Source organism: Falco rusticolus, chromosome 3 (genome assembly GCF_015220075.1).
Source record: "Falco rusticolus isolate bFalRus1 chromosome 3, bFalRus1.pri, whole genome shotgun sequence".
NCBI classification, from domain to species: domain Eukaryota; kingdom Metazoa; phylum Chordata; class Aves; order Falconiformes; family Falconidae; genus Falco; species Falco rusticolus.
Genome location: NC_051189.1, coordinates 35,636,660 through 35,651,547, shown reverse-complemented (window position 1 = coordinate 35,651,547; position 14,888 = coordinate 35,636,660). Strand labels below are relative to the sequence as shown.

At 41.1% G+C, this 14,888-nt stretch overlaps 1 protein-coding gene across 1 annotated transcript; it reads right to left on the bottom strand.

Annotated features, from left to right (window-relative positions):
- Positions 1-5,211: 5,211 nt before the first annotated feature.
- On the bottom strand, positions 5,212-8,996 carry LOC119145641 (myelin P2 protein). Its single transcript, XM_037382313.1, has 4 exons — positions 8,821-8,996; positions 7,131-7,303; positions 6,770-6,871; positions 5,212-5,467 (listed from the first exon to the last, which is right to left on the bottom strand). Exons 1-4 carry the CDS (start codon positions 8,891-8,893, stop codon positions 5,417-5,419), a joined length of 399 nt encoding a protein of 132 aa, XP_037238210.1. The 5' UTR covers positions 8,894-8,996; the 3' UTR covers positions 5,212-5,416.
- Positions 8,997-14,888: the final 5,892 nt, after the last annotated feature.

Here is a 14,888-nt window from a genome sequence, read left to right as displayed (position 1 = left end):
TGTAACCCTGTGTAGAAGAAAATCAGGTTGGTATGAAATTACTTATATAGATAAGTCCTCTTTCTTTTAAAAAAAAAAAAGGAGGGAAAATAATCTTAAAATTATTCCTCTTCCCTGACAGAATTTTTCCAAAATCATTAGCTTAGACTATAACAATTGCCTCTTTATTTCACAACACGCTCTCTGCCCAACTGGAGGCAAAGCCAAGATAAACTGTGATGATGCTTCTTGATTACATCAAAATCCCCAGAAAAGAGGAAGCACCCAGGAGAGCCTTAACGTTGGTTCATGTGCTCCTGGCCAGAGGGCTCAGGTCCTACCCGGAAAGTGCAGACATTTATGCACCTAACCTTTCATAACCTTTCTGCTCTATCTCTTGCTAACGTAAATCAAAATATCTGTGTTAACTGAATTTATAGGTAGTTAGGGGCCTTGAATGTTATGTCTTGCAGTGTCAAATTGCTTTGTAGTCTTATTTTTCCACCGCTCATAAAGAGGGGAGGTTTGTGAAGGAATTAATATTCCTTTTAAATGAATTTGCCTATACAATTTTTTAAGAGTTAGTAAGCTATAAAACCGTATAAAACTCAATATATGGTACAAGATACAATTAGATGGCATGATGTGTGCAAAGCTGTGACCCTCTCCTAGGAGATTCTCTGTATAAGGAGACTGAGGGCTCCACCTTCAACTGTCTCAGATTTTTTTTCATTTCACACGTGCAGAGTATCCAACTAAAACATGCGTATGTATTTTAGATTTCAGCTCTGGAAATTCACGCTGGGATCTGAGAGATAAATGAGATTATTGTTGGCATCTGTAAGTATAACACAGTAGCTAGATACATTAAATATTTCTCCTTTCTGATAATTATGTCTACAGATTTCCCAAAGAAACCCTAAACTGTCAAATTTGATAGAGGCTGTGCTTTAGTTGGCATGTCCCACAGCTCCACCGTAGATGTCTCCTCCTATAGGTTTAACTGCAACACTGTGTTTATAAGCTTGAAGGACAAGATCAATTCTTGCAGTGTTTTTGTTCCCATTGTTGACAGAGGTGTCTCTTCTAAGGAAGGCTTATCCACAAGGGATTGTGTTCACTTGGAGGTAAATAGGAAGCCCTTTTTCACTCCCTTACACTTCTCACAAATCATATGATAGATAATGGTGATCACATTATAGTAAATAATATGAAAAATACTTAAAATACTTTCAATTAATATTCCACTGAAATAATTCTGAATTTTTCCTGAAAATATGACCTGAAAATAAATCCAGCTGTAATCCATTCACCCCACCTTTCCTAATCCCCATATCATCACATTCCTCCTGAATTTAGTTTTAAAAATTCTCATAACGTTTGAGGAAAGTGTATTTAAATATTTGTTTGCTACTCAAAAGGTAGAAAGAGCAGTCTCCTTTGGGAATACTAGATGAACAATGTCTAACACGGCTTTCTCTCTCTGTAGTGTCTTGGGGACTGCATTATTCCCAATGTTGTTGTGCCCTTTAGTCCGAATAACATCATTTTCTTCTGTTTCCCATCTGCAGAACGATGGCCAATCGCCAATCACAACGTTTTGCATTGAAATGGCAAGGATATGCTCTAATTGCCTTCTTAACAAAGACCTTGATTACATCTAAATTCCAGGATTTCTGAAAGTGATTTTTTTCATGGCATCAGCCTATTTGTTTCTGACTGATTACCTCTTCAATGCTAACCTTTCACTCCTTTGTAATCCAGACATCAACAGAACTTCTTTAATCCAAAATTAAAATTAACAAAGGTAAAAAGGTCTTGAAAGGCACAGTTGAGCAATTTCTATACAGCTCAGCAAGTTGTTTCTCTGAAAAAACGTGGTAAGTGGAGAGGACTCCTTATGAAGGAGCTTTAATTATTGCTTTAATAACACAGCGTAATCCCCCTCCCCAAATCTTAGCTGTTTCTAGAAATGCTCAGCTATACGTCTGCTGCCTAGTGAAACTATCCCAACAGGTGACAAGGCTTATGTGTGAAACAGCAGCAAAGGCCATGTGCTGGGGCCCCTGGGTGGGTGTGAATTCACTTTGCAGGAATACAGGTGCCCTCAAAATGAACTTAACTAAAACAGCCAAGGGAAGTTCAGAGTTACTACCTAAGACATCAGCAGGGACAAAGATTCCCTTGCAGGAGAATCAGTAGCTTCACCTCTCCTCCATGCTCCACTCCGTGTGGAAAAGACCAGGGTACACGGTACAGTATCCCAGGTTTAGCTATACTTGACCAGGAGGTGCTTTCTATCACAAATTGCCAAATTCTGCCCAGTCCAAGGCAACAGTTCTTGTACATGATGTCCAGATGCAGCTTTTATTTGATTTCAGTTCTCCCTGTGGGAGCATGGGGGCTGAGGCGGGCTCTTGTCATGCCAGCTCGCTTCTCCTGCCCGAGGAGACACCAGGCAGGGCAGAGGCAGGCAGTGCTGCAGTCTGTAGCCACCAGAGGATGAATAGCCCATGCAGGCATTTCCCACTGCCTCAGGAGGTGTGACAGAGCCTCACAGCACTGGCAAGGAAGAGTGATCGATGGGAGGAGTGTGTGCGTGGCCCTCTAAGATCAGCCAGGTTTTCATTACCTGGGGTGGGCACTAGATCAAGCTGATTGCTTTAAATAATGCTGTTGATATGCCAGCATCAGGCATGAGGCTACAGACATTTCTAGATTCAGTGCATATATGTGCCAGGGAAATGGCAAATGACTTGTCTGTGAATTTGAAAGCACAGTTCAAGACACAGGCATCGTACCTCAGTCTAGATGTTCATTCCATAAGTATCTGGCCCATGTAAAAAGTCTAGGAAAGAAGGAAAACTAATATACAGTAAGCCATAAAAAAGACCCTGAGGCTACACAATTCATATATTCCCCCTAAATTCTCCTGGAGACCCCAGTATCCCAAAGAGTTCCATTTCTGTGCTGATTTGTACCACCTGCATCATTGTTTTTGCCTTCAACACTATCAGTTCTGTTGCACTTTTCCTGTTTTGGAAAGTCTCCAGGTCTCATGACATTTTTAAGTGACCTTTGTATAGAGTGAAAGTGCCAAATACTAGGCTCCTAAATAGAATATCTGCATTTAGTTAGGAACTTAAAAATCTGAAATTGTTGTTATTTTAATCCCAAATCTCTGGAAAAATAAACGCAATTAAAAGTTGTGTAAGGAGAAAAGGAGAGAGATGGGTTATATCACAGAAAAGGAAAAGACAGTAAATAAATAAATGAGGACTAGGTGAGCAGTCCTTTGTTTTTTCTTTTGTTACCGTTTCCAGAGCTGGAAAACCCACAGTTTGTACCTAAGCGAATGTTTATTTCCTTTTCTCAAGGAAGAAAAAAGCTGAAGACTTTCATTGGAGTTGAAAACTCCTTATTGGAGAGGAAAATTTTCCATTTAACCTCAGAGAAGCGTTGACAGGTTACAGCAGGATAAGCAAAGGAAATACAGAGCTTGTTTGCAAGGGTAACTATCCCCTTGCCTGCGGCTCAGGGGTGTGAGAAGAGCCGTGCTTGAAAGGCCCCGGACAGCTTCCACCTTCCCAGAGCCGTGCCGGGGCGGGTGCTGGCAGCCCTGCTGCTGTGTTGCACTGCAACAGGAGGGAATGAAGAAGCTACAGAGCAAAAATCCAGATTCACAAGTCAGTTTCAGGCCATGGCAGATTCTGAGCCGTAAGAAATGTGTTTTCAGCTCTCTGTTAAGAGTCTAGGAGAATAAACTAGAAGCTCACATACAGCAACAGTTCACACTGTATGACTGTTCTTATGGAAACCTGGTGGATGATCTTCACTTAAAATAAGTGATTACAATCTGTTTGCAAACAATGATACTAGGGGTATTATGCTGCCTCCATTCCTTGTTACAGTCACTGAAGACTTTGAGTTACAGAAACGCTTGACACTCAGAGGTGAGTTTTAATGGTAAGGTTAAAGATGAGGAATTTTCCCCTCCATCTATGTTAAAAAGCAAGAGAAACGCTTCCTTAAAACTGCTGCCCATGAATTTCACAGCCTTCTCTCACAGCTTTTATTTTCTAGGATTCATCCTGTTTGCCTTCTGCCAGCTGCCTCCAGTTAATCTGCATATCCATAGATATGTATCCAAAGCTTTACCCAGTCTCTAGCTTTTCCAGCGATGGGTAGAGAAGAAATGTGACCCTTACATTTTGTGTTCAAGTATGATATCCCTCTCTTAGCTGTCTCCTCGGCCACACCAATTTAGATTCTGATGTTCAGGATCTCTCTTAGCCTTGAGAATATGTGTTCTTGACTGTAAAACCAGTAGGCAAAGGTTCACATCAGCACTGCCGATCCTAACAAGCCAAAATAAACACACATGCCTCTCACAGTTGTTTTAACCCCACAGAGAATGGAGGTGTAGCCCTGTGTGATGGCATGGAGGCAATGACAAGGGATGAAATACTCCATCTATTTAGTATGAATGTTGTGTTACTGAACATGGGCTAACAGAAGCAAGAATTAATAAGCTGCTGCCGTGCTCTTTGACTAAATAGATTTCCAGAAGTCAAGGTTTGGTTTGCTTGGGGTTTTTTTTCCCTTAGTTGAAAGCAGAGTAAGTGCAATGGAAGGAATGAACAGCTTAACTACTCTGCTAAGCTTGGTAGCAAACTCTACCCAATGTGTTCAGCTTTAAGCATGTGCTTAAATGCTGTGCTAGAAGTAGACTGGATTGCTGAGCACTTTCTAAAATGAAGCCCTCTAGCCTCAATATTTTTTGAGTTCATTCACACCTGCTCCACACTTCATTTCACAGGTCAAGAGCTCTTTTGGCAGAGAAACATGGAATATATTCTGGTAATTTTTTACTCCAGAAGCTGTTCTCTTCCAAATAAATGTCAGGATATAAAAAGTGGTACTGGAATAAGTATATACATTTTGGGATGAGTATGAAACAATGATGTGCTAAAATCATAAGGCTGAAACAATAAATCATACTGAAAGTAAAAAATTCTAGTGGTAAAGGTGATTTTCCCTATATGAACTGTTCAGAAATAAAATATTTTACAGGAAAAGGATATCAAATCTGTAAGATGATGATTTTTACACATATCAAGGAAGCAGTGTTAACCATCTCTCCGAGGCTTCACCATTTTACTCAGAAATAGTCTGAGCACTTATACAGACAGGAAGAAAACTTAAATCATTGATGTGGAGACAAACATTCTATTTTATGTGTTCAGAAGCTTTTATTGGATCACCACAATACTTTGGATTAGTTACACTATGGCTCTGAAATATCAAATTATAGTGTAGTCATTTTCCCAATAAAAGGAAATAAGAAAATAAAGAAGCACAGTGCATGAGGCTTTGGTCACTGATCTAAGCCAAGTTTTAAGAGCCAGTCCCAGTCTGGTGCAGAGAGGGAATTTCTTCACACTCTTTCATAGACTCTAGTGCAGACAACTCCTTTCATGGCACATTCCTAAGGCACAAAGGAAAAGGTTAATATAGACCTTTTTCTGACAGCAGTTCTGTTTGCTGCAGTGACCTCTGAAGTCAGTGAAAATCCAGATGTCATATTTTACATCCTTACATATTTCTATAATTTTTTGAGCAAACAGCAAAGCTGTTTTTATGTTGCAAATGGAGTGGTTTCTATTTTAACATCTTTGAACTTAATTAAGTGGCATATAATAACAAATAGATTGCAAAATTAGGCTCAGCTTCCAGAAATAAATTTACCTTCCTTGGTACTATTGCTGCCTTGACAGAACCATCAGCCTCACATAGTTTATTATACCATGGCCCACAAACACTCTCAGTTTTACAAAGTTGTTTGGTTTTTTTTTTTGTTTTTGTTTTTGTTTTTTTTTTTATGTGGAAGCAGAAGTAGCCTGGGTAGTTCAGAGTTCAGGCTTCTGGCTTAAAAAACTTTGCACTTATGAGTCACAAAATATTTCTCTTGACCCTCTCGCCCCCAGAGCTTTCAGCAGCTTCTGGTGACTCACAGCCACAGGATGCCTGCAGCAAAGGTGACAGGACATTGAAAAAGACCTCATCCAAGTGCAAAAGGTGAAGCCCTCTCCACAAACCTGAGGCAAGGGGCAGACAGCAAGACACAGATGGAAGAGGGACTCTACCTCTCTGCTTTTCAAAGATGGTTTAATAATCAGAAAAAAATTTACACATAAATGCAGCTATGAGATGTGAAAATAAATCACCCATCCAAATGTATGAGAACTTAAAACAAAATACAGTCAGAACAAGCTAGCAGGTAAAGGCATAATGCTGCTGATTTCATAAAGTTGCTAAGATTAGTTTGGCTCCACACTTTAAAAACTGTAATGAACAAAGTACTTTCTTTCATTCAAAAGTGAATTCTCAATTTTAGTAGTGACCCTTACAACTAGGGTCCCTAAAATATGTTATGACCCTGGCTTGGCCACCCCATGGCTTTCACAGGGCTGCTAGGGAAAGGCAGGTTGGATGGCAGGTGAGGGAAAGGCAACATTCCCCTGCCCCCAGGAAAGACGTGGCTCCCTCACCACAGTGGGCATTTCAGAGGAGCCATCAGCACCTGCCAGCCCCCAGTGGAGGTCACCACGAAGGCAGGTATGGGCACAGAGGTGCAAAACTAAAACATCAGTGTGTCATCAATGTTATTCTCATGTTAAATCAGAAACACAGCACTGTACCATCTACTGAGAAGAAAATTAACTTTATCCCAGCTGAAACCAGGACAATCCTTCTGACCTTCATCAGTGTACAAGGATCGTGAACTTACCACTACCATTTTCCCATCAACCAGTCTTCTTTTTATTGTAGTCTCTTTGCCATTCCACTTCTGGACTTGCACCAATGCCCCTTTTTCCAAGGTTACGACACTCTGCAAAGGCCAAGGGAGGAGTTTCAAACTGCAGTCTGAGCTTTGCAGACTAGAGTAGTAATTCATTTTACATTCAGCAAGACGTGCATTCTTGGCTAATGACACGCTTTGTAACATCAGTTCCAGCACCATACTATTTCTTCTTTCAGTGTTTTCTTGGAATAGCTTGGAAGACTCATAGTGTGCTAAGGGGGTAGGAAAACTCCTGCTGGTGCTCTTCTAGATGTCCAGACCACTCAGAGATCATCAGCCCCCTTACCTTGACTTTCCGGTCATCTGCTGTCGTTTCATCAAACTGCTGGCCCAGTTTGAAAGAGATCGTTGTATTTTTGAAGGTGCTTTCAGTTCTGATGGTTACTATGTCTCCTTTCATACTGATGATCACATCAGGCTTTGCCAGGCCACCTAGTTTTCTCGTAGCTAAGCCCACCCCTAGAAATCAGAAACAAAAATATCATTACATTCTAGCAAGCAAGAAACTCCATATCCTTTCTTAAGCCTTCAGTGGAAGAACAAGGAACACTTTCTTCTTAAATACCCTAATGCCTGATTCAGATGAGACACTAATGCTTTGAATGTAGAAGTACTGCATCCAGAGGCTGAGGCAGCCCCAGGTGATAGAGTGCACCTTCAGCAAGAAATAAAGATTTATGTAAGTAGACACTTGTGTACATTTAGCTAAGAAGAAACATAGATGGTTACAAAACTGCATGAATTTGTGTAGAGATACAATGGGTAGAAAAATTCAGAGGAATGGTCTATTTCCCAGGAAAGTTTGCCAAAATATTTTTTTAAAAGAGTTCTTGACAAATCTGAGAATCTGCACTTTTGTGAACAGGCTGCATGAAAGAAATTGGATACTGAACTGCCAATATGCTGGTGCTTGTTCCTTAAAACATACTGGCGATTGAGCAATTCCTGTGCTGCTACTAACGTCCCTTAAGGATCCTGACATCTAAGTCTCAGTGAAAAGTAAAAATATGAAATATAAATAACATTGAAGTATAAGAGTGAAGACCTGCAGAGAGCTTCAGGGGAAAATCCCATGTCAAAAGTCTTTTATATTGGCTGGTGCTTTTCAGTCCAGTTCATAGTCTACATACAAGTAGTGAAGTCTGGGGCAAGTTAGGAGGAAGGCCACTGACGATGTATCACTGTTTTATAAAAGCAGAAAGGGGACAGCTGTAGTTATTGCTTTTGTTAATGCTATGCCATGCTGAGATGTAAAGATCCATATAAAAGGGTAAAAAGTTATCTGTAAAGCATAACACTATTTGCAGTAATTACTCTATACTAACCAGTTCTGTTCAGATCTTCTGTAAAATATCTGTAGCTGGACTTTCAACCCACATTTACTCTGGTTAATAAATTAACTGCAATTCTTTTGTTATTCAGTTTAACATTTTAAATAAAGGGAAGCAGTGTCTCAGTGAATCACTTATATAGCAAAAGCAATGCTGTAGCCGACTGTGCACTTGCTGTATAGGAATGGAGCCATTAAAATGAAAAACAATGCCTCATTTGTTACATTCCTGGCATTCTTCAGTAACAGATAGGTTCATTCATAGCATTTAGACCTCTGAAACCAAAGTGTCATGAGACATCAGCTCCATTATATATTGTAAATTATCACAAGTCATGAGTTTAATAGTGCAATCAAGAGAAACATAAAAAAACCACTGCAGCTCCACAGATTTTTCCTCCTTACAGAAAACCAAATTATATCAGATCAGTTCAGTTAGTCAGAAGTAAATTTATGATAGTAATGTAGCACCTACCTTTATGTTTTTCCATTTTTGATGCTAAAGGAAAGAAATTAAATTATGCTAGGAAAGTAATTAAAGTGCTTTTGTGGCCAAGAAGGCAGCACCATCCATGAGCAAAGCATAAGATGAAGAAGAAACATTCCCGAAGAAAAGTTACTTAAAAAAAGAAGGAACATTTCTCACCCAATTCTTTCATATAGTCATCAAAATTTTCACTGGAGACAAGTTTCCAGGTTCCCACAAATCGGTTACACATCGTATAGGCTTTGCGAGGCAGTAGTCCTGCAGAGAGAGGCAGTGGCCACAGCAGCTCTTGGTGGGAGTCAGAGAGATCGCGTGCCCAACTCGGACCTCACTGGCCTCCTTTTAAAGATGCCCAGTCCCCGTAGCAGTCAGGGCAGGCCAATAGGAGAGACAGTGCCAGGGCAAGACAATGTGCACCTTGTCCAAGGCAGCCGTGTCAGTACCAAGGCTCCGGGTGACGCCTGCCTTGGCTTCCTCCACTGAATAGATTGGGACAAGGAGGGGTACATGGGGACGGGGATGTGAGGTTACCACCGCATCCCAAAAGCAGCCAGGGGACACCGTGGTGGGGTCTTAGCAACACAGAGCCACCACGCAGAAGAGCACTACACTCATATGAAACTCAGCTCTGACAGTCCTCTCAATGCCTGAATAATATTTCAGGTTGGAAGAGACGTACAACTACCATCTAGTCCAGGGGTCCTCAAACTTTTTAACCAGGGGGCCGGCGCGCGGATGCAGTGGCAGGCAGTCATCTGCGGCTGCTTGGTTTCCCCCCCCCAACCCCTGGCGAGGGAGGGGCAGGGGGGGGTCTGTAAATACCAGGGGCCGGATTGAGGACCCTGGGGGGCCGTATCCAGCCCATGGGCTGTAGTTTGAGGACGCCTGATCTAGTTCAACCGCCTGACCACTTCAGGGCTGATCAAAATTAAAGCCTGTTATTAAGGGCATCATCCAAATGCCCCTGAAACACTGACAGATTTAGGGCATCAATCACCTCTCTAGGAAGCCTGTTCCAGTGTTTGACCACTCTCTTGGTAAATAAATGCTTCCCAATGCCCAGTCTAAACCTCTCCTGGTACAGGTTTGAAACATTCCCAAGTGTCCTATCACCAGATACCAGAGACAGACACCCTCATCCCCACTTCCTCTCCTCAGGAAGCTTAGAGAGCTTTACCACTATTGCCATCACCTGTGTGCTACTCAGGTAAATCAAAGCCATGTGGATTTTGGGGAGGAGCTGTGAAGAAGCTGCTATACATAGTGGTGTTTTGGTGGTTGTTTTTTTTTTTTACGCTTTTGTGATCTACCCTGAAAAAGGTCAGTGTGTTTTACCATTTAAGGGCAGAACTGAATTACACTGTTCTGTTTTCTCTCTTTGCATCGCAGCAATGATCCCAAGCTGTGGGTTTTTTCCTGCCCATACTCCAGGAAGCAGAACAGAGAGAAGCAGAAGCCAAACTTTGCTGCCTTTCTTCTTCCACAACAGGTGTGTGTGGAACACAGCATGTTCAGATCAGTGCATCAGTGATCAGCTCTCTTTTGCTTTTTTGCACTTGGGTATGTTGGCCTATCATAGAGTGAAGGGCAGATTTAATCCAGCACAGTCATATAAGGCATTGCATTTGGATGTGTTCTGCTATTGTCAGGTTTCTTTGAAGTTTTCCTGCTCCCATGAAGAGAGTTCACAACCTTCCTGGATCAATGTCTCCCTTGTACTGGGGAGCCCAGAGCTGGACCCAGCATTCCAGGTATGGCCTTCCTCGTGCTGAGTAGGGGGAAAGTATTATCTCCCTCAGCCTGCACCACTTCTCCTGATTTAGTCCAGGATATCACTCTCATGCTTTGCTGCATGGACACGTTGATAGCTCGTATTCCATGTGGTGTCCACCAGGACCCCCAGGGCCTCTTCTGTAAAGCTGAGTTTGAAAGTTTTAAAAGTTTAAGTTAGAATGTTCAAAACCTTCTTAAAAAACGTACATTTACAACTATTGTCTTGTGCTTGGTAAAAACCAGACACAAAGAATGAATCCATACACCATACAGATATATATATATTGGACAGGCAGGAATTTAAAGCATTGCAATTGAAGAAACCTCAAACTATCTGAAACTATTTAGTGTAAGACCACATCAACTGTAAGTCTGTCCTTCCCCTTCCTAAACTACCTGGAGAAAACTATTACTTGCTATATGAAAGGATTAGATGGCTTCTTTCTTACTTGCATGAACAATAGTTGCCCATCTGGGTTTTTTGCATGATGACACTTCCTGGGTTATGACCACTTGTAGGGACTTTTCAGATCTACATTGTAAGGATGGAGGGACACTGGGATTATAGGTTGTGGGACAAAATTTCTTGTGTTTAGGGTAGAAAGAGTAAGATGGAGCTGATGTTGGGCCAAAGAGGGTAAGGTCTGAGTCTTGTCTTCAAAGCTGTCATATACAAGAAAGGGAACATACTTAGAGGAAAACAATACAGCTTGACCAGCGAAAATATCTTAGTCTTTGGAATATACTGTGGCTGTGGGGAAATAACAAGGTCTTAAGTCACAAATTTTGGTTATATATGTGAAAGGCTTTTATCCCATCAGTCATAACATCAACAAGGGTAAGTTGAGAACTTCCCATTAATGCTCATGTCTAATTACAACTCATGTAGGGAGGGAAAGTCTAGAGTGAATGAAAATGAAAGCAAAGCAAAGAACTTTTTCTCCACCACAGTAGGAAGCACATGCTGTATCTATAATACATAAATAAACGTCAGTCTTTGAAGGCGTTGTCCACACAAAGTTCTTCTAAAGCAGATGTATTATATCATTTTGTATAAAGAAATATACAAAAGAGATAGCTCTTTTATCCAATCTGTGGGAATGAGAAAGCTCTGTCTAAATGAAACTATCCATTATTTCTCAAGGAATAATACAAAAATATTCTACCGTTGCTCCTCAGGCATTCTTTGTTCTTTCATTTAATTGTCTTATCCACATAAAGGCACTTTAACAAGACAAGACTGGTGCCTTGGGAAATAAAAGATGATTGGGACATTGTAAAATCAGGCCCAAAGAAATTCAAGAAGAGCAGAGTAGTCAGAATAGAACAGCTATGATGCAGTACCAGTAACCTTAAGCACAAAAGTGACAGAGAATTATTTATACAGACAAAACCCCAGTCTTAAGCAGTCTCAAACAATGTTGACATTGCTACCATCTATCTCTTTGTCACTAAGGAAAATCAGCACTTTCATTTAAAGGACTTACAGTCTAGAAAGAAGAAGAGCAGGGAATTATGTATCAGTAGAAATAACATCTGTGAAAACCAATTATTTCTTCAGGTTTAAAGGAAAAAGTGTCAAAGATCGTGAGTACATGTGATAAGAGGAAGCTTTGATTCTCTGTTTTTGCTGATGGCTGGAGTAAAACAGGATTTGAAATGAACACACTTGGAGCTTGTGAAGCAGCACTAGAGATAAATATAAAAGTTGATAAAATAGTGAGCTAAAAATGTAAAGAGACTAAAGAAATACAGACAGTAAATTTATGTCAGTTTCTTTGAAGGAAATAGGATCTAGGCAAATTCAGTGCCAAAAAAAAGTCTAAATTAAGTTCCTGGGAGAGTAATGAAGAAAACAGAGATAAAGGCAGAGAACAGAGGCCAGATGCCTGCCTCGCTGTGAGGACACCAAAGATGTTTTACCACTGATTCTATGGACTCAAGGGATCAACCTCAATCACAAGGCCAGCAGTCTGCCTCTTCCAAATAGCTGCACTGGAGGGTGAAAATAGACTTTTGTCTCCTTACCTGGGGCACCCCATGAGACCAGTCCAAGACTGCTTGGGGCTGAGGGAATGGGTGGCAGCTCGGGGCAGAAGCAGAGCTGGGTGCATGCAGGGTTTGACTTGCCAGGATGCAAGTGTCTGAGTTCCTTCCATTGGAAACAAAGAGTTAAAAGAAAAGCAGAACAATTACAGAAAGGTCAAAGCTCAGAATAAGCCTTGCTTCATCTTCCTCCTGAGCTGCCAAAAATCTGTGGGTGGGAGTCCCCTTTCCCTCTTGTCATCCAAGGAACCTGTAAAGGAGTAGTGAGTGAGTATGCTAATGGGCAAAGATCTCCTCCTCTCAGCATTCAAGGGTACCTGCTGCAATGAGCAGCGGTTTTGTAGGGGTCTGGCAAGATCCTCCTTTTTCAAAGAGCAATGCTAAGGGATGGTTTCGGAATTTTGGAGACTAATTCAGCACTACAGAAGAGAGGGAGACCTGTGCTGCTCTGCAGGCAAGGACAAGAAACTCTTCTGCCTTTACCCCTTTAGAAATGTGTGCTGTCACCTCCACCCAGGTATCAGAACACACACCTTTGTTTACCAGAGAGGAATTACATCCATTTATTCAAGAATTCACTAGGCTGCTGCATTTTTTAGAGAATAAATTTCATCCATGTTCACGTTCTAAGACAAGATACTAATACTTCATTGTGGTGCTGGCCCTGTTGAAGTTTATGGACACGATGTCACTTTATTGGCATTTCCAAAAGCTGAACTTCTAAGTGGCTTGATTCATTCACAAAGTCTGAATTCATTCACCAGGTACTAAAACAAATGGGGATGCTTTCAGAAGAGACTACCTGCCTCTGAAAAATTAGGCTGTCAATGTTACAATTGTAACTGCAGGCTTTTTTAAGAATGTAAGATTTCTGGCAAATAAAGGCTGCTATATAACTATTGAAATATTGAAAACGTGACCTCTGAAATAGAGTATTTCCAAATCCTTGGACAATGGGAAATATTTAACTATGGGATAAGCTTTAATGTCTATATACATGTTATATAAGTTAATGTTGCTGCTTCTTGTGATCTTCTCTCCCATTTAGTTTTTCTGCCACTAAACTGTAGTTTTATCCTGGCTTTTGTCAATGATTTTAGTTCTTGTTAAGTGATTTAGTATTGTAGATATGGGGTACTCTGAAGCATACTTCCTTCCCTTATGCAACTGCTGTTCTTTTGAGCTGTTAAGGTATTTCACAACCAATGAAGCAGAGGTAAAAAAAGGGAAGCTGTTTGCTCATGGTTTTTTAAACATTTTTTGCAGTATTTACTGATAGTCTTTTGGAACTGCTCTTAAATGACTCCTTAGCTCATCCAGAGTGTAGAAGTCCTCCTTTTTCTTTTCCCCTTATTGTATTAATAGTGCAAAATCTTGGGAACAGTCTGAGTCATGCAGAGGAAAGTTCAAGTGTATGAGGTCTCTGCTGCTGGCAGTAGGGACTCAGCTCCATTGCCTCTGACAGCTGACCTAAGGAATGTCAAGACTATGTGGAATTTGGTTCACAGATCTTAATTGCAAAGCTTGAGATGTGTTCATTTCCCCATTTTGTGGTTACTGCACACATTTTCAGACTCTTCTTGTCCTGGTTTTTGCTAGACTTCTCATATTTTTTTCCTCAGTTTGAGTCCTCAGATGTAGAAATCGTGACTTCTGTGGATGCAAAGTTTTAAAATAGGAGGCCAGGCCTAAGGGCAGCAGAAGGTGGCAGTTTGAAAATAGGAAAGGTTGAAAATCATGGTGTCTAAAGGGCTTTCCACCTAGAGAGGCTCATGTTTCCCAAACTGATCTTACCTAATGAGCTAGTAGGAAACGCACATAGGAAATAAAAGAGGTTGTACCACCAGCAAACTTTTACAGTTTTTTAGTAAGCCTGAGAGTACTTTCTAAGCTATGGTTCTTAATTCAAGGCTTTTTTTCTATTCTAGGACAAAAAAAAAAGTTAAAGAGAAGGACATTAACAAAGTAATCACATCTAAGAGCTACAGCAGATCAAGCTAGACAAGATCAGTTCAGATGATCCCTGGGTTTAAAATTGTCGGCATTTGTGTGAGGAGGAGGTGCAGTTCCTAGCTTGTGTTGGAAACCAACATGTTGCGCATCCACAGTTGTCACCTTCCTCCCTGCCCCAGGAACAACGTCCTTTGCTCAAAGCCAGGAACAAACTCCTTTGTGTGGGCAACACACACAGAGTGCTCACAGGAGCATGTTTTTGTGTTCAAGTCTACATCTATCACTACCACACAATAAAGTGCCACACACTGGATCATCTCTGATCCTTTTTCCACAGTGAGATGGGGCACAGTTACCGTGTGGTACTAGCTCTCACACGATGCTTTTCTGCACAGTACCCCTTCCCACATCGCACATCCTCCCAACCCCCTTCCCAACAAACTCCAGCACAAATA